At 40.6% G+C, this 23270-nt stretch overlaps 2 protein-coding genes and 1 pseudogene across 3 annotated transcripts in view; 1 reads left to right on the top strand and 2 right to left on the bottom strand.

Annotated features, from left to right (window-relative positions):
- Positions 1–2421, bottom strand: part of BEND6 (BEN domain containing 6) — a 50856-nt gene extending 48435 nt beyond the window's left edge. The window contains exon 1 of one of the 2 annotated variants that reach the window (XM_081827483.1): positions 2165–2421. In XM_081827483.1, coding sequence (XP_081683609.1) covers positions 2165–2380 — 216 coding nt within the window. In that variant the 5' untranslated portion in view covers positions 2381–2421. The remainder of the gene's footprint in view (positions 1–2164) is intronic. The other variant, XM_081827484.1, reaches the window with a different exon arrangement.
- Positions 2422–2961: 540 nt separating this feature from the next.
- LOC145722909 (uncharacterized) overlaps positions 2962–23270 on the top strand; it is a 47611-nt gene continuing 27302 nt past the window's right edge. The window contains exons 1-2 of the mRNA XM_081827576.1: positions 2962–3217; positions 3804–3838. Of these exons, the coding sequence (XP_081683702.1) occupies positions 3037–3217; positions 3804–3838 (216 nt within the window). The 5' untranslated portion in view covers positions 2962–3036. The remainder of the gene's footprint in view (positions 3218–3803; positions 3839–23270) is intronic.
- Positions 18595–20962, bottom strand: LOC102733083 (nucleophosmin-like; annotated as a pseudogene).

The raw sequence follows: 23270 nt of genomic DNA, 5'->3' as shown, positions 1-23270 counted from the left end.
TTGAGGAGGGCACGTTCTGCATGGAGCACTGGGTGTTATGCACAAACAATGAATCATGGAACACTACATCTAAAACTAATGATGTAAAGTGAGGGGATTAACATAACAATAAAAAATTAAAACAAAGAAGCAATAACATACCATTATTTGGAGATGGAAATGATAAATTAGCAACAAATCAGAAAATAGCAATGGAACCTGAATACTAAATTCTTTCAATGATTTGGTTTCCTTATTATTAGTATCCTTGAGATAACTGATGTAAAGAACAAACAAATGCCTCTAAAAAGAAATATCTATAGTCCTACTGCATGGCAGTTAAGGCATTTGCCTGCCAAGAGAGATAAATGATGTTTTTGTGTGTATCTGAAACTTACAAATCGCTGCAGCAAGACACAGGATGATAACAATTGTGCTAAAGTAATAGCTCAGAAAACCATAATTGTTATTTAGTTGCTTTTTGTTGTTAAAAATGCAGAGTTTGGAGCAAATTGGTTACTATGCTGTGTTTGTGATCTTAGACACCTTTCAAGGATATTTAGGCCATGTTAGCTCACTCACAAATTTTAGCTGGTGGGAAGTACAAAGTAAAAGTGACCTTCCTAAATTCTATTAGATATTTCTGCCAATGTTTGCAGAAGGTTAATTCAGTTTTGTTGTTTTAAATTATTCTACCGGGTCCCTGGGAGTCAATGCAGTAAAGAATTCTTCCTTTCCTGATGTGCCACACATTGCAGACTCTCAGGATTCTCTTCAATACTCCTGCACAATGGACAGGAATACAGTCTCTCACTGCAGTGGGCTGCAGTAGCAGGAGACCTTTGAGCAATGTGAACATGTTGCAGCGCTACCTGGCCGACCCGGAGTACCAGGGACCTATTAGCCTATCCTGACTTGTAGCACAGCCTCTTCTTTGACATTCAACATTCTCACCTTACACAGCATCTGCAAGCAAGGTCCTTGCATCTTCAAACCAAAACAACCGAATGTGATGCAACACTCTCAACAACTTGAATGTTTATTTTGCTTTAGGAAACAACTTGTAGATAAGAAAATTTCATCCATGGTTTCCATATTTATGAATTGGCATTTAGGAAATGCATTAGGCAATGCCTTTTTGAGTTTCCTTTAAAGCCTACACATGGTAATATGTTCAAGGCCTTGGAAACATCAATGGTTAAGCTTTTATGCAGAGTTGTACAGTTGGTTTTGTATAGTTAGAAAACGATACCGATTTTGAGATCCCACAAGCGAATACAACTTAAGTGTTGTCATCTTCTCTTTAAATGCTTTTCAGAATTTTACAAATTACTTTTTTAATGACAATTTCTTCAGTGTCTTAAATATTCCAAACTAAGAGTCCACCTCAGTAGTTAATAGAGACTCCACAAAGGCGATAATGTGTTAGTTATGTCACTATAATTGCAGTTGCCTTATGTGAGTAAATAAAACAAAATAAGCAAAAAACAGCCGTCCCTCCCCGCCTCCCACCATTCCCCGCCAGGGAATGCCTGCACTGCCTAGGGAGCAGCACAACGCGGTAAAGTACCCGGCCGGCCGGCCAAGGCCAAAAGATGCCGCAGACTGCAGCCGCAGCGGCTTCCGGGCCAGGTGGCAGTGGCTGTCCGCAGAAAGGCACACTGCAGCGCTCCCGCCACACCTTCTGCGTTGACACTGCACCAAAGACCGCTGTAAAATCTCCTGGCCATCAACAATATACTTTTTGCGGGCTATGAAGAACGACGAGGGAGCAGGAGGGAATGTGTGCGTTTTGAGCGTGGCAGATCATTATTTCCTCACACTCCCTAAAATATTTCTCCTCAAAATATTTACAAGCCAGTCTCCAACTTCCTTTATCTGCCAGTTCCCTAAATCTGAAATTGCCTCTCTCTTCAAACGCACTGAATGAGTCAAGGTCTGACGGTAAACGCAGGGACGCAGGAGGATCTAAAGTGCCCATTTCTCGGCTGAGAAATAACACCTAGTTTGGGGGTGTAACAGTTCACGTCTGCAGACCGGAGCGTTCTACTGGGGAGCGCTCCCACTTTAGAGGGGCTTGGAGAGGGTGGGCCTCCCGTGCCTGGAAAACCCCAATTCCCAGGGAAGGCCCTTCCCGGTGTTCACGCTTCAGCGTGCGAGGAACCCCCCGCAAGCAATAGCTCACCCGGCTGCATCCTCCAAAGCCCCAACCTCGGGGCGGGGCGCGGGGAGGTGGGAGGTGGGGGTAGCACCGCCTGCAGGCTCCCGCCGGCGCCTCACGGTTTTCCCCCGGGCTCCTTGGCGCCCCCTGTCGCCGGGCTCCCCAGCAATTCGGCCCAGGGAGGCTGGATAGGTGGAAGCCCCGGGTGTCGGGGAGCAGAGAGGCGCGGGGTCTGTGCATCCGCGGACCGCGCGTACTGGCGGGCGGCCCCGCGGGAGGGCGCTGGGCACTCAGGCCCGGGCGCAGCCCGCGGCCGCCGCCGAAGCCGCCGCAGCCATGTCCGCGCGCCCGCGTTGCCGCAGCCCGGCCGTGATGTCATCAGGCGAGCCCCCGCCGCAGCGCCCCATTCCCGCCCCCCGCGGGCCGCCGCCGCTGCAGCCCGGGCGCCGCGTCCCCGCCCCGACCCACGTGCGCCCGGCTTCTGGGATGCCGAGGCCGGTGGCGGCCGCAAGACGATGCGCGGGACCCGTGTGGCCACAGCGGCAGTGCTGCTCCTCCCAGCCCGCCGCGTCCCTGGCGGGGCTGCGCCCGGGGGCTGCGCACGGACGGGGGCGGGGGCGCCTGGGGAGGGAGGGGATAGGCTCCCCGCCGCCAAGTCCCTGCCTCGTCGCCGTCTGCTGAGTCATGGCAAGCGCTCCCCGCAGCCCTGGATCACTCGCATAGCGCGACTGGCGCGGGGTGCGCAGCCATTGGGCTGGGCGCGGGGCCGCGAGCGCCGGGCATGACGCGCTAAGGCGCGCTCGCCCGTGCCCGCCGCTTCGTGGTGCGCCCGGCACGGGTGCCTGTGCCGCCGCCCTCCAGCCCCGCCGCCGAGCCGCCCCCGCCTCGCCCGCACCATGATCGCCGCGGCTTTCCTCGTCTTGCTGAGACCCTACAGCATCCAATGTGCCCTCTTCCTCTTGTTGCTTCTGCTGGGCACCATCGCCACCATCGTCTTCTTTTGCTGCTGGCACCGCAGGCTCCAGAAAGGGAGGCATCCGATGAAATCGGTCTTTTCGGGTCGTTCAAGGAGCCGAGGTAAGACACGCCGCGACGGGTTTCTTCGGACTAGAAGGAACATTTAAGCCAATTTGGAGAGTGAAGCGGAGCTCGCGTCTGTGACGCGGTCCCTACCCCCATCATTGCCCACTCCGCAAGCCTAGTACGTTTATGTGTTTAACGTCCCTTGCCCTTTTTACCCTCACCGCCTTCCTCCGGTCTCCCCGGATGGGATAACCACGGTGATGTCCAGAGCTGGGAGGGGAGGCACGGACGCAAATTCCAAGTGTCAGTTTGCTAAAGCCCTAAGGGTAATAGGAGCGGAATCTGGGGCTGCGGCATCCTCACTTCACCTATCCATCGCTGGAGCTTAGGGGTAAGAAAGTAAGGCATGGAGAGTTCGGGGCTCCCCAACTCTCCCAGAACTTTCCCTGAAACTTCTCTCGGAGAACTCACCTAGAGACCGATGGCCTAATAACCTCCCCGCCCTACAGTGTGTCCCCACCGAAATCAAGGCGTCTGGAAGGTGCCTTCCCGACCCTTGTCCCTCATGTAAGTCATTAGCAACTCGGCAGGTGAAGAACAGGGAGTTAAATGAAGTCTCGTTTTTCTCTTTTCTCCCCAGATGCTGTTATGAGATCCCACCACTTTCGTTCTGAGGTAATTTATTTAGCGCGCACGCTCAAGGTCAGAAGAAGTTCTCTTTCCTGAGTACCAATATTAATCATATGCGTGTTAAGAAACCAGTAGGGCATTGAATGGCGAGCATGCTGCCCCCAAGTCGAAAGTGACGTTTCTTTTTAAGCGATTCCCCAACATTAGTGCCTAGCAAACGAACGGTGTTCACAAATTTCTTGTGTAGCGGGGCCGCTGTACCAGAGGGGGAAAGACAGCCCCTAAAAGCGCTAACAGACCTCAGGAAACTTAGCCACGGGGTGGATCTCAGCTTCGTTTGCTGTCATTTGCCGGTGGAAGCTCTCTGGATGCTGTGGTAGTTCCCTTAGACTTGGATAGCCGACGACAGAGAGCTCTTAGGAAGTTAGTGCAGAGCAATTTGATCCGTGTGCATTTCATTTTAGGCTCTCAGGTTTACCTTCATATTCACCCATAAAGCTGTCCATGTTTTACTGGGGCCATCCGAGGATTTTTGCAAAGTGGTGGTAGTGATCTGGCTTTATCTGATCGTGTGTGCTGGTCTTTGCTCTGGGAAGGCGGACATACCTCCCTGAGCAGGTGATGTGGGTGCAGTGATGAGGGCGGACTGCTATGGGACTGAGCCCCACTGAAGGTAGAACAATACGGAAAAGCACAAGCTTTCCCTGGCCCAGCGTTCCTTTATGAATTTCCAGGCCAACCCCCACTTAGTGTGAGATAATTTTCTCTCTTTTTAGGAGAGTTTCACACAGCCAGGCTGGGAGGTTACTGGTAACAATGCTTGGTGCAGTTTACTCATTTTAGCAAAGACTTCATAGTTAGACACCCTCCATTTCCTTGCCATTTACCTGAGAAGTTATTTCACATTTCGTTTCACTAGTTAGATGTTTTATTGCACCCTAGATGTTTTGTTGGACTCTGGTTGCTTGAAAGCTTTAACTGCATTATTACAATATCATTATAATGTTGCACAGTAATTCTATTGCGTGTGGCCCTGGAGGGTGAGAACGCTGTTCCCAATTTAGGATACTTAAGAGAAAAAATTAACCAGTCAGATAATCAAGAGGTTCCATTCTTGTCTTTACACTAACTAGCTGTGTGGTTCTGGGAAATTTTCTTAACTTCTCAGCACCTCAGTTTCCCTATCTGAAAAATAGGACCAATAGTACCTTGCAGAGTTATATTGGGAGATTTACAAGTAATTACGTAAAATAAACATAGTTCATAGTAAATATTCAGTACTGGGTAGCGATCATTACATCTTGTAAAATTGAATTTAAAAATGTGGAAAAATAAAAATCTTTGCACAATTTGAATTCTTAATTAAACTAATTAATTGAAATTTATGGGAGACAACATAAACTGTCTATTATGAAGCAACATTTTTGGATGTCTAATTAATAGAACAACAACTCCTTTAGATGTGACAGAAAATAAATAATGGTCAGGATGCAAACATCAAAATTTAGGATTTTGATTTTAAAAAGAGGCTACCAGCTCCATAAACATAAGTGATAGAATTAAGATAATCCTTTTATGGATTATTGTATTAGCCATTAGGCATTTCAGCTAAAACACACACCAAAAATTGAGCTAGGAGTATGTCTTGTTCAGTTATCTCTGAGTTAAGCATTCATCCTGAGCTTGCATTTGGTTAGGAAAGCTGGGAGCAGTTGTTTAATTCTTTAACTCATCACACAAGATCCCTAGTCCAGTTTGACATCTTGTCTATGCTTCACATTTGCCTCATCTGCTAGCCTGTGAGCTCCTTGAGGACATGAATCATGTCTCTCTTGTTTAGGGCTGTATCCCTATTGCCTGGTATATAGTGAGTTCTTAATAAATACTTATTGAATGAATGAAAAATTTCTCAGTGTGTGCCACTTCACGGAACTGGGTGATTAGAACTCAAGAGTTGGGCAGAAAAAAATGCACATTCTTAGGACATTGTTTGGAATTCAACATTTGCTGAATTTCTTTCTAGCTTTAAAAAATTGCCCTGGAGTTGGTATTAAAAATGTAAGTCACTAATTATAACAAAATGGATTTGGTTAGAATATTTTTTTCTCAGTGTGCCTTACTGACTCAGTCGGTGGAGCATGCTGAGTCTTGGTCTCGGGGACGTGAGTTTGGGCCCCAGGTTGGGTGTAGAGCTACTTAAAAAAAAGGAAAAAAATATTTCTTTTCTCAGGAAATTAAATACAACATTGGCTTAATTTGTTGATGGGCTACCTGTGTTCCTTTTTGTACCAAATTTCTTTGATAAACTACTCAAACAAAGAATGTTATTTTATAAGTGAAAATCCTGAGTTTGTATTGTATGAAAATGTCACGTTTCCTCACTCTTTTCTTCACTGGTAGAATATTTCTATATCTTACCACAAATAAAACATTTTCCCTTGAGGAAAACATTGGGAATTATTTTTTCTTCTCCCTTTTTCTCAAAATGCCCTTTCTTAAAGGATTTTCTCCTTGAGAAATACCTCTGAATTTTTTGGATTCCAGCATTTAAAAAAAATTAGAATTTGAAGGTATAATGGATATTCTTGTTGCTTTTTAGTAGTAGCCTTGCAAAATATTTCTCAAAAAAAGTGTTTTGATTTTTGACAAGTCATAATCATATTGAACTAAGAAGTTAGTGCCTTCCTCATTCCAATCTCAGTAAGTAGATAATTCACTTTCAGCATTTCCATAGTGGTCAAATGAGGAAAATGAGTTTAGGATGTGCTGACTCATTTTGAAATGTGAAAAAGCTTTGGGAAAGCCCTTGAAGAAGTTCGTTAGTCCTGTGCTGCTTTCCCTGGCAGATGATATTGCTTCTGCTATCTACATGCCCAGGAAGGAGTCCCAACTGGACTGGAAATTTCAGGATGTACCTTCCCAGGTAGTCAGAGAATTCCTTGTCCGGGGGTCTGGGGGGGGGGAGACCATGGCATCAGAACCCACTTTGCTTTCTGAAGAAAGTCACATCTCTCGTCTGAGGAGCTCCAGCTTTGTTTTCTTCATTAAATATATAATGAACACATTTCTTCAACATGCAGCAGTTTCCTCTTCATGAAGCTACAACTAAATAATATTCATGTTTATAAGATGTTTTGGAACTGCAACCACCTACCAGCCCTTTTGATCTTGACATACTTGTAAATTCATCTTTACTGGCTTAATAGTCCTCAGAATTTTAATAATAGCATATGAGAATGTGAAACTATTAGCCCAACCAGCAAGGGCTGAATGCTGTAACTCCAACTCATTGACTATAAAGACCCAATGAGATAGATAGAATTATGTGTTTTATGTATGAATATAAAGAACTTGTGTAGGTTTTTTTTTTATCATAAACAGCCAATGAAGAGAAGTGACTTCACACTGAAGTAGGACACAGTGTAGAAAGCAGGTGTTCAATCTGGGTATCTAAGAAGGGTACTTTTCCTGAGGATTTATGTTTTATGCTGTGACTTTACACAATGGTTAACTGTTACCCTGGATTCCTGTGGTGAAAATCGGGCAGTGACAATTCTGATTTTAAGGAAATTTCAGAAAGTGATATGGGTAACTGAGGTACCATTAGATTTCGAGAAAGAGTCTTGGGAGTGCTTCAGTGAAGACAATTATAATGCCCTTTGAGAATGCCCAGAGTGAACAGTGGTAAATGATCCCTATTCATCAGCTCAGTGGAATAAGGGAAGCCTTGTTTCACATTAAGAAGGGGGAAGAGTGTGTTGTACATCTATCAGGATTCAAGTAAATATCTTCACTTCCCGTTTGAGGTAAAGGAACCAAAAGAGTTAAGTTAAGCAGTTCCCAAAGAGTCACATAGCAAGATAAGGACTGAGTAAGACAAGAACTCCCTGGCTACATTTTGTCTGCCCTGTGGTGTTTAACTGTGTCACTCATAGCTCAGAGAATAATATGCCCAACATTCTCAATGAAAGGGACAAACTAAGTTGAGTGAATTGTTAGTGGACATTTCTAACAAAGCAGAAGAGATTAATCCTTTAGGCTTTTCCAGTGATTATCCAAGTTATCCTAGATGAAAGGATGTTCCACGTAAACTCTCTTGGCCTCATTATATTCCCAGAGTGAACCTTTATCAAACCATGCAAGAATAGTCAGCAAAATAACCATATTTCATAACTTCTCATTAAATGTGTATATTTCATTGAGAATTACCCAATTCAGTGGATTAGAGAAAATGATAGTTTATTATTTAGCTCTCTTTTGTAATTGGGTTATCTTTATAAATACTTTGCCTAGAGTTAAATCCTAGGTCTAAATTAATTTATCCTAATTAAATCAGTCATAAATTGAACTCTACACATGATATAGTATTCATTTATCTTCATGCAATTATTTTCAAAACAAACAAATTTACTTTTTTGTTCTGTACAACATGTGATGTTAGATAGTAGGACTAACAGAAGGTCTGAAGTATAGCCCCTGCCCTTGACGATTACTTCTAGGTCATTTCTGATATCAGTGCTGAAATATTATAGTTGCTGGTTTCTTCCGTTATGGTAACTGAACTGCTGTGCTGTTTCCGACTATGAATCACAAATGTGGCAAGAGCATCAAAGGCCAGGGTATTACAAGTACAGCCCATACATTTGTAAAAAAGACAAATTCACCCTGTTCACCGACCTTTATTATGCCAGCATCACCACTACCATATAATTTATCTTTACTTTAGCTACATGGCAACAAAACAGAGTGCTAAAAGGAAAAAAAATGAAGGAAGAAGAGAAACCCACTTTTTTCCCATGCAATCCAAGTCAATTAAATGCAATCTCGATGAAAGTTGAAATAAGAGCTTTTCCAGAGAAGTTTGAATCTTTGTGTAATCTTAAGGCTCAAGAATGACTCTTTTTTGAGATTTGGTTTATAAAACAGAAGTAGGCTAATTGCAAGTCTTCGTTTAATGAAAGGAATGTAAGAATAGAGTTTGAATCCTGATTTTAGGTTCCAGCTGTGCCACTAACTGTGTGATCTTGGTCAAGTTCTTAGTGTCTCTGAGACTTAGAGTTGGTGTTCACTGGTAGCATGAAGATGGTGTTGAAGCCCCTTCCGGAAGTAATGTGCAAAGCATCATGCTAAAAAAGCATCATGTAAAACATGATTCCTGCCTTCTAGGAGATTAAGGCAGGTAAAGATGAAGATATAATTAACAAAAATACCAAGTAACAAATTATGTATAGAAAAGGAATGGTTGGGGGATGCCTGGGTGGCTCAGTCATTTAAGCGTCTGCCGTCAGCTCAGGTCATGATCCCAGGGTCCTGGGATCGAGTCCCAAGTCACGCTCCTTGCTCCCCAGGGTAGTCTGCTTCTCCCTCTCCCTCTGCCCCTCCCCCTCGCTCATGCTCTCTCGCTTGCTTTCTCTCTCAAATATATAAATAAAATCTTAAAAAAAAAGAAAAGGAATGGTTGGAATTGTTCTGATGAAATGACTGCTTCTAGCTGGGGTGATCAGAAAAGCCTCCCAAGAGACAGGGATATTTATGCTGAAGCATGCAGGTTGAGTAGTATCTGGCTAGACAGAAAGGAAATGAGAGCAACCCCCAGCAGAACACATGAGGATAGGCAAAGATTTAGGAAGGCACATGGCTGTTTTCAGAGCTCAGAATATGCCGATATGATTAGGAAAAAAGAGGTTCCTAGCTCTACATTCCTTTAAATCTGTAAAGAAATATAAGTGAATGCCAGCTACAATAAAAATATTTTTCGTATACTACTTGACAGTTGGCAAAGGCCCTTGACATAACATTATTTTATTTGAACACTGTAGGAGGTCACCTGCTATGAGCCCTCTCAGGAAAAGCAAAAAAATCGCTTTTTGATTTCTTTTCCGGCAACTATAGCAAAACAACCTGATCACTCTTTTTTCACACGTAGTGAGACTGGAAAGTCATGTCCACTGCTGCAGAGGGCCTGGGAGAATGACTGGATGTGTGCCTTTCTGGTAGCCCTGAAGCTGTGCTTTTGCAGGATACCATGTTTTTCAGATCCAGTGCTCAAGTATCGTTGGGTTGTATTTTGACTTCGGATACCATATATATGTCCAGGGATTTGTGACATCTTGCTCATGTGTTCAGTGTGGTCATTACAAATCCTAATGCAAAGTATAATAAACTTGTAGGTAATTAGTTATGTACAAGGTGGTTTTTATCAGCTTTGAAATATATTACAGTTTTTTAAAGTATTCAAGATGTGTCTCTGCTTTTAAACTTCTTCCTTGCAAATCTGTCTCCCATAAGAATTGCTTTTTTATTTTATTTTATTTATTTATTTTTATTTTATTTTATTTTTTTTTAAGATTTTATTTATTAGAGAGAGAAAGAGAATGAGAGAGAGCACATGAGATGGGGGAGGGTCAGAGGGAGAAGCAGACTCCCTGCCGAGCAGGGAGCCCGATGCGGGACTCGATCCAGGGACTCCAGGATCATGACCTGAGCCGAAGGCAGTCGCCCAACCAACTGAGCCACCCAGGCGCCCAAGAATTGCTTTTTAAAAAAATTTTATTTTATTATGTTATGTTAGTCAACATCCATCATTAGTTTTTGATATAGTGTTCTGTGATTCATTGTTTGCATATAACACCCAGTGCTCCATTCCTGTAAGAATTGTTTTAAGTGTCTATGATCTCCTCAAATCCTCAAGCCTACTCCTTCACCCTTGGCTAGTGACTTTTGTCTCCTAACTCACGGAGAACATTGATGCCATCAAGCAGTAGCACTTTATTTATTTATTTATTTATTTATTTATTTATTTGAGAGAGAGAGAGAGAGCATGAGCAGGAGTGAGGGGGCAGAGGGAGAGGGACAAGCAGACTCCCCACTGAGCAGGGAGCCTGACATGGCGCTTGATCCCAGGACCCTGAGATCATGACTTGAGCCGAAGGCAGACACTTAACCAACTGAGCCACCTAGGCACCCCAAGCAATAACAATTTAAACTTTTTGGCCCCTAAAAACTAAGTGTATCTTAAACTTTCCTCCCAGTCCAATAGAAAAACCCATCTGTCGTCCTCCATTCTCATATTTCATGCTTATGTCGTGAATTCCTTTTCTTCCCAACTCTTGGAGATGTTGTTCCATGAATCATCCCTTCCTCATTTATTTTCTATTGCTCCCTCCTTGCAGGCTCTTTTCCCTAACACATAAGCATCATATCTGCTGTTTTTTTTAAAAAAATTTTAATTTAAATTCAATTTAATTAACACATACTGTATTATTAGTTTCAGAGGTAGAATGCAATGATTCACCAGTTGCATACCACATCCAGTGCTCATTACATCAGATGCCCTCCTTAATGCCCATCAGTTACCCCATTCTCCCACCCATCTCTCCTCCAGCAACAGTTTATTCCCTGTAGTTAAGAATCTCTTATGGTTTGCCTCCCTGTTTTCCTTTTATTTTATTTTTCCTTCCCTTCCTCTATGTTCATCTCTTTTGTTTCTTCAATTCCACAAATGAGTGAAATCATATGGTATTTGTCTTTCTCTGACTGACTTATTTCCTTAGCATAATACCCTCTAGTTCCATCCATGTCATTGCAAATGGCAAGAGTTCATTCTTTTTGATGGCTGTGTAATATTCCATGATACATATATATATATATATATACATACATATACATATATTTATATGCATACACACACACACACACACACACTGCACATCTTTATCCATTCATCCATCGATGGACATCTGGACTCTTTCCACAGTTTGGCTATTGTGGACACTGCTGCTATAAACATTGGGGTGCACGTGCCCCTTCAAATCACTATGTTTGTATCCTCTGGATAAATACCTAGTAGTGCAGTTGCTGGGTCATAGGGTAGTTCTATGTTCAACTTTTTGAGGAACCTCCATACTGTTTTCCAGAGTGACTGCTCTGTGCTGCCTTTGAAAACAATACAAACCTCCCTATACCACCAGTCCTTCTCTTGGTGAGAAAAGTTTCCTGAAAAAGATTCTTTGTTACCTTCTGTTCCTCACCTCTCATTTATTCCATAACTTTGTGTGATCTGGCTTCTGCCACAACTACTTAAAATCCTCTTAGCACCAGTGAGTTCCAGATTGTTCAATCAAATGTGTCAGTCTTTAACTTAATCAGCATATTTTGCATTTGACACTGTTAGCCACTGATCCTTCTTTGAAACTTTTTCTGCCAGGTTTTTGGACAGTATTCTTAATTTTGCTCCATTTTCTTGCCATGATTCCCTCTGTTCCTGCATTGGATCCTCCTCCTACTTATATGTTGATATTCCCATGATTCTGCCTTGAGCCCAATTTTTTTAACAGCTTTATTGAGCTATAATTCACATGTTATACAGTTCACCTATTTAAAATGTACAATTCAGTGAGTTTCAGTGTATCTGCAATGTTGTGCAACCATCACACAGTTTAATTTTAGAACATTTTTATTACCGTCAAAAGAAACTCCATACCTGTAAGCAGACATTCCCCATTCCCCCCTCCCACTTCCTTCCTCCATCCCTAGCCCTCAGCAAACACTAACCTACTTTTTGTCTTAATAGATGTGCGGGGCCTCATTTTTGCCCACCCTATTTCAACTCTCCTTGCAGGATCTAACCATCCTTACTGTTTTAGTTTACCCACATATAATGGTTACTCAGAAATCTGTATCTCAAATTCAGACTTTCACTCTTGACCTCCAGCTACAGACAGTCAACTGCTTTCCCCTCATTTTCACATGGAGGTACCGTAGGTATCTCAGACTGAATACTGACCTCGTCAGTCCCGAACCCTATCTGCCACTGTTTTGGAGAGTGGCACTACCTCACCCCTACCCTTGCAGCTGCTCAAACTAGAAATCTGGAAGATATGACAGACCCCTTCCTATCTATCCCGTCCTCTTTTAAATCTCTGGAATCTGCCTCCCTTACTACATACCATTATGGTTGCCTTGGTTCAGACCCTATAATAGGTCTCCAAACCAGTCTCCCTGCCTCCTCATCCCCAATCTGTATACACTAATTTAATAAAAATCATTCCAAAGTACAAATTCTTTTTTTTTTTTTTTTTTTAAGTAGACTCCCTGCCAAGCATGGAGCCCAACATGGGGCTTGAACTCATGACCCTGAGATCGAGACCTGAGCTGAGAGTTGGCCGTCCAACCAACTGAGCCACCCAGGTGCCCCATAAAATACAAATTCTTAACACTTTTATTAGTCAGGAAGACATTCAGATTCAAGTTATCCCAACATAAAAATGGATTATTAATAAACAGGGATTTATATTCTCTCACAGCAGGAAGTCTAGAGATGCTTCAGGCTTTGCTTGAGCTTCATGGTAGTAGGATGGCTGGCACGGCTCCAGACATCATGCCCCAATTCAAAGAAGGAAGGAGAGGAAGGGATAGAGCTAGCCAAGGAAGGATATTCATCAGGAAATCAAAATTTTTGCCAGAAGCCTTTCCAGTTAGGTTTCTTCTTACACTTCACTGGTCAGAACTGTGTCACAGGCCATCTGCAAGGGAAGCTTGGGATGTGAGCTTTTATTTTCCCTAGCTTCTATAGTAGAGGTAGTCAAGGGAGAAAGGGTTGGGTAAGCCATATTCCTCCCCTACTTATTATCCTTCAGTGGCCTCCCATTTTCTCTAAGGTAATTAAGTTCAACTTTCTTTTTTTATTTTTTTTTTTAAAGTCATCTCTGCACCCGTTGTGGGGCTTGAACTTACAACCCTGAGATCAAGAGTGCACACTCCACTGACTGAGCCAGTCAGGTGCCCCAAGTTCAACTTTCTTAATATGACATCAGAATGATCCCTGTCCTGATGTCCTTGTGATAGTTCTAGTCTGACCATTTGTCCACATTTTTAATTCTCCAAACAGATTGTGACCTTTTAGGATTATTATTTTGTCCATGTTATTTCCAACTGAGAAAGCCTCTTTTTCTCTTCCATTCCTCTCATTGCCCACCCACTGCCAGCAAAAACAAAAATACTCAGGCACAAGAGGCTAACTCCTGACTTCCCTTTGAAACGTAGTTCATAGATCATTTCTTCCAGGAAACTTTCTTAGTTCTCTCTTCATAATAATAATAATTGCATTTTTTGTTCATCTCTTCTGCAAGATTGTGAGTATCTTGAAGGTAGTCGAAATCCCTAGTTCTTAGTCCAGTGTCTGGCACTGAATAAAGCTCAGTAAATGTTTGTTAAATGAATGAATATTTGATGTTTTCTTTTTTAAAAATTATTAAAATTATTTTTTAAAAGATTATTTGAGAGAGAGGGAGAGAGTGAGAGAGATCACAGAGGGAGAGGAAGAGGGAGAAGCACACCTGCTGCTGAACAGAGAGCCCAATGCGGGGCTTGATCCCAGGATCCTGAGATCATGACCTGAGCCGAAGGCAAAAGTTTAACCAACTGAGCCACCCAGGCACCCTGTCTTCTTTTCTTTTCTTTTTAAGATTTATTTGTTATTTTAGAAAGAGAGATAGAATGGAGGGGAGGGGCAGAGGGAGAGGAAGAGAGAATCCTAAGCAGACTCCATGCTAAGCTTGGAGCCTGATGCAGGGCTTAATCCTATGACCCTGAGATCAAGACCTGAGCCAAAACCGAGTCCGACGCTTAACTGACTACACCATCCAGACACCCTGCTGTTTTCTTTATAAAGTCAGTTTAATTCTCAATTTTCATGGATTCTGTAACTTTCCAAATATTCCTGTATCTGTCTTTTACTTAAAGGGAAATAGATGGTTTTCATTTTTTATTTCAGACATACAGTTATGCCTTAGTTAACTTTGTGTATTTACTTTGAAAATACACAGATTCAGGCACTTTTAAAAAAGAGTTGAAAATATTCCCTGACATTTTTATTCATATTGAGGGGATTTGCATAATTTGATGTGAGAGTTTCAAACAAAAATTTTAATATTTAACATTTTTACTCCAATTTATAATATGAAAAAATCAATGTAAGTATGTTCTGTATTGTCTTGTAACCAATTTACCTTATCACTGATATTTTCAGTCAGTTCCATTGCCTGAATTTTATGTTTTGTTTACAATCACATTGGTACCAAGTGGTATTGTTTTAACCATCATGATCTTAAGAGAAAAGATTAGGGCAGTGTTAATGTGTAATTTATGCATTCATGCCCAGTGAGAGCCAAATGTTGTTGTTTGGTAATCTCTATACAACTATTTTTGAGAAATGTGGTGGTAAATTTGAATAAGGAGCATCAGAAATACCAGATATTAAGGTAAATATGTAATTCTATTTCATTCCTTTTAATTTCTTTAAAATACATGTAAATGTTTAGAGCATAAATTTATAACATTGTCTTGTGGGATGTATGATGTATACATAGAAATCTGACAATTATAGTAGACAAGTACAGGGGAGTAAATGGACTCCCTGTATGATTGCAAAGTTTTTACATTTTATATGAAGTGGTATATTAACTCTAAGTAGAATGAAAAGTTAAGGATGCACATTTTAATTCTCAGAGCAACCAATAAAAAATAATGCAAAGTCAATAGATAAACCCAAATTGAATTCTAAAAGATATCCAAATGATCCAAAGAAGGAAGGAATGAAGGAACAAAGGGACAAAAAACAGAGGGGACAGGCTGAAAATAAAATCTGAAATGGTAGACCTAAATCCATATTATAATTGCATTAAGTATTAATGGATTAAACACTCTGATTAAGAGACAGATTATGAGAATGTCTACATAGTGAGACCTGACAATATGCTATTTATAAGAGATGTACTTAAAAACCTAGTTAGATTGAGAGTGAATGGATGGAAAAAATAAATGATGCATATGATAATCAAAAGAGGATAAGACTGGCCATATTAATATCAGATAAAATAGATATCGAGACAAATAGAGATAAAGAGGGATGTTCCATAATGACAAAAGGGCTAATTGTTTTGGGAGACATAATCATAAATGTGTGTGTATCTAATAACAGAGCCTCAAAATGCATGGAATAAAAATTATTGAAATTAAAGGGAGAAATAGGGTTTCTCCTATTTCTATTTGGTTGTAGAGATTATTTAAAAAAATAAAATTTTAAATCAGAATAGTGGGATGCAGCCAAAGCAGTGCTTAGAGGAAAACATATAAAGCAATTAAAGTTTATATTAGAAAAGAAGATCGATCTAAAATCTAACAAATTTTCAACTTTAAGAAGCTAGAGGATAAAAAGGTAAAGTAAACACAAAGTAAGTAGAAGGAAGGAGATAATAAAGAGCAGACATTGATGAAATAGAGAAAAAAAAGACATACAGTAGAGGGGCGCCTGGGTGGCTCAGTCGTTAAGCGTCTGCCTTTGGCTCAGGTCATGGTCCCAGGGTCTTGGGATCCAGCCCTGCATTGGTCTCCCTGCTTGGCGGGAAGCCTGCTTCTCGCTCTCCCACTCCTCCTGCTTGTGTTCCCTCTCTCACTATTTCTCTGTCAAATAAATAAATAAATAAATCTTAAAAAAAAACCCCATAAAATAGAGAAAATTAACAAAGCCAAATTTGGTTCTTTGAAAATATCAGCAAAGTGTTTAAATGTCTAGCTAGATTGATCAAGAAAGAAACAAGAAATCACTGATATGATACATGGAAGAGAGTTTGTAACTATAGAACCTACAACCATTAAAAGAATCAGAGAATATTCTATACAGTTTGATGCCAAAAAACTTGACAACTAAGATGAAATGGACAAATATCTATTTATAGCCCTTCAATTATCCATCCTGTACATATTTCATCATGTCTTAGAACTTCTCTAACCCCCAGATCTTGAATTCTGAAATACCTCTCTCTATACAACCTCTTGTCTTTGCACCTCATCATGCACTTAAAAAAATTTTTTTTTATTTTAAGTAAACTCTACTCCACACATGGGGCTTGAACTCACAACTCCAAGACCAAGAGCCATATGCTCTCCCAACTGAGCCAGCCAAGTGCCCCTCATCAAGCAGTCCTAATGAGTTTCTGTCTTACCTTCATCTTGACCTCTGTTTCTAAATCTTCCCTAGCTTTCAGCCTATCAGCACTTTCTGACAACTTCACTTTCATTTCTGCTCAGTATAGACCCTTAATCAACTGTATGGAGAAGCTTTTACTGTTATTCTCTCTTTGCTCATTCAGTTACTTGCTCTGCCACCAGTGACTTTGACAACTCCCAGACCTGAGTCAATCTCATGGACTGCTTTTCTACTTCTGTGCCTAGGAGGCCTGTCCTTATTGGACATCTTCATAAAACCCAGTAATTTGGTCCATTGTGTAATCCAGCAGTCATGTCTGCTCTTTTTTTAGGATATCAGTTAGCTTCCGCTTTGTAACAGACTACTTGAAACATTAACTATTTAGCTCACCATTCCGGGTGTTGGTGACTTTGGCTGTGCCCAGCTGGAAAGCTGTTCTGGCGTGAGTCAGGCTTGGTTCATCATAGCTGGAACTCACTCATGTGGCTTCGGTCAGCCTCAGGCAAACTCAGTTTTCCTCTACAGATCTCTCTTCCAGCAAGGCAACCCAGATTGGTTCACTTGCGGCTAGATTTGGGTTCCAAAAGCAGCAAGAGTGAAGTAAATGAGGCCTCTGGAGGTCTAGGCCCTGAACTGATAAGTATAATGCCGCTGCTTACGTGTTGTTTTGGCCACAGCAAGTCATAGGAGTGGGGGAAATAGAGTCTTGGAAGGAGTTGAAAGTATTGTGGCCACATTTGCAATCTACCATAAAGAATCTTTTGATTTATCTCTGGTATGCTGATGTACTACTCTCCTCAAAGCACTCATTTTAAGCTTTTCCTGTTGTTTTCCATGGACAGTTTTTCCCAACATCTCAGATTTCATATATATGGAAATTACTTCCACCTGAAATTTCTAGCCCTGATTTAAATTATTCAATGTTTTTTTTTTTTGAGGTATAATTTCCAGTTTTAGAATATTTTCTACCACCCCAGAACAATTTCTCATGCCTGTTTGCATTTAATTCCTGTTCCCACCCCTTACCTTACAAAACCACCGATCTACTTTCATTATCTCTAGATTTGCCTTTTCTGGACATTGAATATCAGTGGAATCATGTAATATGTAGTCTTTCTGCATCTGGCTTCTTTCGTGTAGCTTGATGTTTTTGCAGTTTATCCATGTTGTAGCGTGTATCAGTAGTTTGTTCATTTTTATTGTTGAATAGCATTCCGTTCTATGAATATGGCACACTTTGCTTATCCATTCACCAGTTAATGGACATTGGATTTTTCTCCCCAGTTCTTAGCTGTTACAAAAATGCTGCTATGAATATTTGCATAAAATCTTTGTACGGACATATGTTTTCATTTATCTTGGTTAGATACCTAGGAGTAGAATTACTTGCTTATGTGATAAGTTTATGTTTAATTTTTAAAGAAATTGTCAAACTGTTTTCCAAAGTGGCCGTACAATTTAATATTCTCACCAGCAATTTGTGAGGGTTCTAGTTTCTTCACGTCTTTGGCAGTACTTGTTATTGTCTGTCTTTTTAATTATAGCCATTCTCGTGGGTCTGAAGTGGTATTCTGTAATTTTAATTTGCATTTCTCTAATGCCTCATGATTTTGAACATCTTTTCATGTTCAAATGGTTCAAATTTTTGGCCATTTTAATTTTTATTGTTTTATGAGAATACTGAGTTTATTTCACATGTATATTTTTTTCTCTCACCATTTCCATTTGTCTGACCACCACTACTACTATATCCTATTGTAACATTGAATACATACTTAAAACCAAGCAAAGGGTGGGGTTCCATCTCTAAAAATCAAACAGGCATTTTGAACAACACAATCTTGGCAATGGAACCTGGACTACATTTATTAGACACAGTAGAGAAAGTTTTTACTTTGCCTTGTAAAAAGGACAGCCAGGTAGAAACTTTTACAGCAATGAAATAAGATGGGAGAATTTTAACAAACTTTAGATTTTTACAAAGACCTCTCCACTGCCAGAGATCTTGAATAAGCCACCTGGTCAGTCATCCAGAACAATTCTTCACATAACTGATGACCTTGGCTTCCACTTAGGGAAGATAACCACCTTTTTCTCTGTTTGCATTTTGCTTTACTGTCTTCTGTGGAGCTAGGTCCTTTCTGTGTTTTAAGGTTTTTTTTTCTTGTTTTTTGAAGAATTCTTGACCTTTTGATCTTAGTGTTAATGGTCTTGAATCTTTACCATTCTGGTTTGATTTTTGTGCACTTTTGGCTGGAATATCTCATATAGATATCTTTATTGAGTTTTTCCCTTTAGCTCTCTCATCATCAAAATCGTCATCATCATCATCATCATATCATCATCTTCATCAACAATAAGTTTTACTTTTTTCTGTGGAACTTCACTACCACTTCCAGGGGCAGATCGCTTTCCAGATATACTTAGGAATTTCACATCCTCCTCCTCTTCATCTTCTGACTCTGCATCTTCCTACACAGCTACTAAATGCTGTCCACTAATATGCACAGCCCTGAATCACACTTCAACTGTAAGACCACAGGTGGTGTTATTTGAAAGCCCCTAAGGGAAATCATTGACTGTACAGATATTTTCAAAGTTGCCAGTGTCACTTTAATTGGGCTGCCTTCATAATTCATTGCCTCTGCTTCAACAGTGTACAATCCATCTTTTTTTTAGACTGAAGCTCAGATATATTTATTATCACATGCATATAAAAGAAGCAAACATACCAATAAAAAGGTAAAAGGCTATGGGATTTAATAAAATTAATGAACACTGGGTTATGCCTCACATATAAGAATCAAACATTTATATAGCATTCTCAAATAAATTATATAGGAGAACAGATTAATGACTTCATTTATTTTTTAAATTGAGAGATAATTGACATACAGCATATTAGTTTCAGGTGTGCAACATAATGATTCAATAATTATATATATTGAGAAATGATCACCGTAATAAGTCTAATTAACATCTATCACCACACATAGGTACAATTTTTTTTTCTTATGATTGAGATTTATTCTCAGAGTTGAGGCACCTGGGTGGCTCAGTCAGTTAAGGGTCTGCCTTTGGCTCAGGTCATGATCCTGTGACCCTGGGATTGAGCCCTACATCAGGCTCCCTGTGGGGAGCCTGCTTCTCCCTCTCCCTCTGCCTGCCGCTTCCCCTGCTTGTGCTCTCTCTCTCTCTGTCAAATAAATAAATAAAATCTTTAAAAGATTTATTCTCAGAGCAACTTTCAAATATGCAGTAGAGTATTATTAACTCTAATCACCCTGTTGTACATTACATCCCCTAGACTTATTTATAACTGTAAGTTTTTTCCTTTTGACCCCTTCATCCCTTTTACTTATCCTCCATTCCTCCTCCTCTGGCAACCACAATCTGTTCTCTGTACCTGTGAGTTCAGTTTTTTGTTTTGGTTTGTTATAGATTCCACATATAAGTGAGATCATAGGTATAAGAAAACTGTCTATTCAGACCTGCCTGTTTTTCTTTTTTTTTTTTTAAAGATTTATTTATATATTTGAGAGATCGAGAATGAGAGAGAGTACATGAGAGGGGGGAGGGTCAGAGGGAGGAGGGTCAGAGGGAGAAGCAGGCTCCTCGCTGAGCAGGGAGCCCGATGGGGGACTCGATCCCGGGACTCCAGGATCATGACCTGAGCTGAAGGCAGTTGCTTAACCAACTGAGCCACCCAGGCGCCCCTGTTTTTCTTTTTAAAATATTTTATTTTTAAGTAATCTCTACACCCAACGTGGGGCTCGAACTCACAACCCTGAGACCAAGAATTACATGCTCCACCAGTTGAGCCAACCAGGCACCCCAGATCTGCCCATTTTTTAATTGGGTTTTTAATTCTCTTGAGTTGTTTGAGTTCTTCTATATTTTGGATTATAAGTACTTATCAGGTATATGATTGTACAATTCATCTTTTGCACTAGTCCCTAAACTGACCATTCTTAAAGATAACTGGTGTTCATTTTCATCATTATCCAACTTAAAGTGACAATCTTTGTTGGCTTTTAGTTCACACCTGAAAAGATAGTTCTGGGGCTTCATGGGGCTCATGTCCATGTCCACTGACTCTTCCATGGGGTGGTGGCACACAAAGGCGGAAGAGAAGGTGGACAGAAATAAATGACTACTGTTCTAGAGAATAGCCACGCAGGATGGACTCATAGCAGGGCTGGTCTTTGCCCATTTTTAAACTGGGTTTTGTGTCTTCCTGCTGTAAGAGTTCTTTATATATTCTGGATACAAGGCCTTTAACAGACATAGGATTTGTGTATGTTTACTTATGGTCTGTGGTTTGTCTCTTCATTTACTTAATAGTATCTTTTTTTTTTTTTTAAAGATTTTACTTATTTATTTGACAGAAGAGGGAGAGAGAGAGAGAGGGTGCGCACAAGCGGGGGAGCTGCAGGCAAAGGGAGAAGCAGGCTCTCTGCTGAGCAAGGAGCCCGATGCGGGGCTCCATTCCAGGACCCTGGGATCATGTCCTGAGCCGAAGGCAGATGCTTAACCAACTGAGCCACGCAGGAGTCCCACTTAATAGTATCTTTTTAAGTGTAAAATTTTAAATTTTTCATTAAGTCTAATGTATCAATTGTTTCCCTTTATGGTATCATGCCTAAGAACTCTGCCTCACCCAGTGTCATGAAAATTTTGTTTTTTTTTTTTCCTAGAAATTTTATAGTTCTGGTTCTTACATGTAATCTATGATCCATTTTGAGTTTTTCTTTATTTTATGAGTATATGCATTATTGGTATTCTTTTAAATATTAATAGAGTTCATCAATGGAGCCATATGAGGCTGGTGTTTTCTTTGAGGGAATATTTTAAGTTACCAATTTAAAATTTAAGTATTCAATTTCTTTACTTTTTATATGCCTATTCGATTTTCTATTTCTTCTTGAGTCAGTTTGATAATTTGTATCTTTCTAGGAATTTGTTCATTTCATCTAAATTATTTAATTTGTTGGCTTAATAGTACTTTCAGATTTCTTTCTCCTTATGTCTAGGCTGAAAGTTGGGGCTTTCCTTATCTTGTTCCGCTGCACAAGATGACTATGCTTGCATCCAGGGCTAGGTGGCAGGAAGACAGAGAGAATATATTACAGTGGTGAGAGCTGACCCCACTCTCCTGGGATCAGAGAGGAAGGTTTCCTTCCTAAGAGTTTTGGTTCCTATACTGTTGGGACTTCTAATGTCACTGCCTGTGGGATTTCTTGAAGGGCTGGAGCTCAGGAGAACTCAGAAAAAAAAATGGGGGATTTCTGTACTCCCTTTCTCACTCCTCAAGTCTGAATAAGGGGCCTCCTCTTGGAGTTCTCTCTGTCTGAGGCTCAGTATCCAGCCCTGGGTTTCAGACTGTGATGCTGTGTTACATTTAGTCTGGGGGATACTGGAGACCAAAAATGGCAAATGCACGATCGTTTTGGTGGTGCTTCAAATTCTGGCCTTTTTACTTCAAGCCCCTTTCTACTAGTTGCTTCTCAGAGTCTTCAGACAGCTAGTTGCTCAGTGCATTCTGTTCAGTTGTATAGTTGTGTTCAGTGGGAGACATATGCTTATTCTACTTTACTGTACCCAGAACCATGATCAGTTCTTATTTTTTTTTGAGATTTTATTTATTTATATTAAGGGGGGAGGGGGAGTGGGGGGAGGGGGAGAGGGAGAGAATCTTCAAGCAGACTCCCTGTTGAGTGCAGAGTCCAACTCGGGGCTTGATCCCATGACCAATGATATCATGATGTGAGCTGAAACCAAGAGTTGGATGCTCAACCAACTGAGCCATCTAGGCGGCCCACCATGATCTGTTTTTAAGTAGTCTATCCTCCCTCCACCTTAAGCCCGTTGCTTTTCTCTTTTTATTTATTTATGTTTTGAAAAATCTTGTAGCATTTTGCCATCTCAGATGATGCTGGTAGAGATGTGTATTGCTACATATAACTCATGTAACATTGAAGATTCCATTTATTTCATCATTATACTTTTAGTAACCTAACTTTAATATGTTTTCATTTGGAAAAGATTTCTTTTCTTTTCTGATCAATCTCATTATTGTCCAGTTTGATGGATATTCTGGATTTCCTTCTAATTTCTGAAAACTAAGTAGACTGGGATTAAAGAACTACCTACAGATTTTGGAGGAAACAGTATACATTTTATCCTGTTACCGATGTTATTTACAAAGAGAAAAGAACTCTCATGTTAAGAATTAGGCAGTAGACCATTAACAAGCTTTAAATAACTAACTGAACAACTCTAGAGAATCATTAACAAACATTAAATAAGTAAATTCCTGCCACTACCTACTCTGCAGTGAGCTGCATGGAGGGGGAAGCAGGCATTTTCAAGCATTTCAGACTGATATAGAGTGTGACTGCCTCTTTTTAAAAGCTGCCATAGCGCCATCCCAAAGGAATTCCAAATATATTTGGGAAGATTTGGTAAAATTGTCTAGCTTTTTTTTTT

The sequence above is a fragment of the Leptonychotes weddellii genome, chromosome 8 (assembly GCF_054177405.1).
Source record: "Leptonychotes weddellii isolate Sample4059 chromosome 8, ASM5417740v2, whole genome shotgun sequence".
In the NCBI taxonomy this organism is placed as follows: Eukaryota; Metazoa; Chordata; class Mammalia; order Carnivora; family Phocidae; genus Leptonychotes; species Leptonychotes weddellii.
Note: the sequence above shows the minus strand (reverse complement) of the source record. Positions and strands in the feature narration are given on the sequence as shown.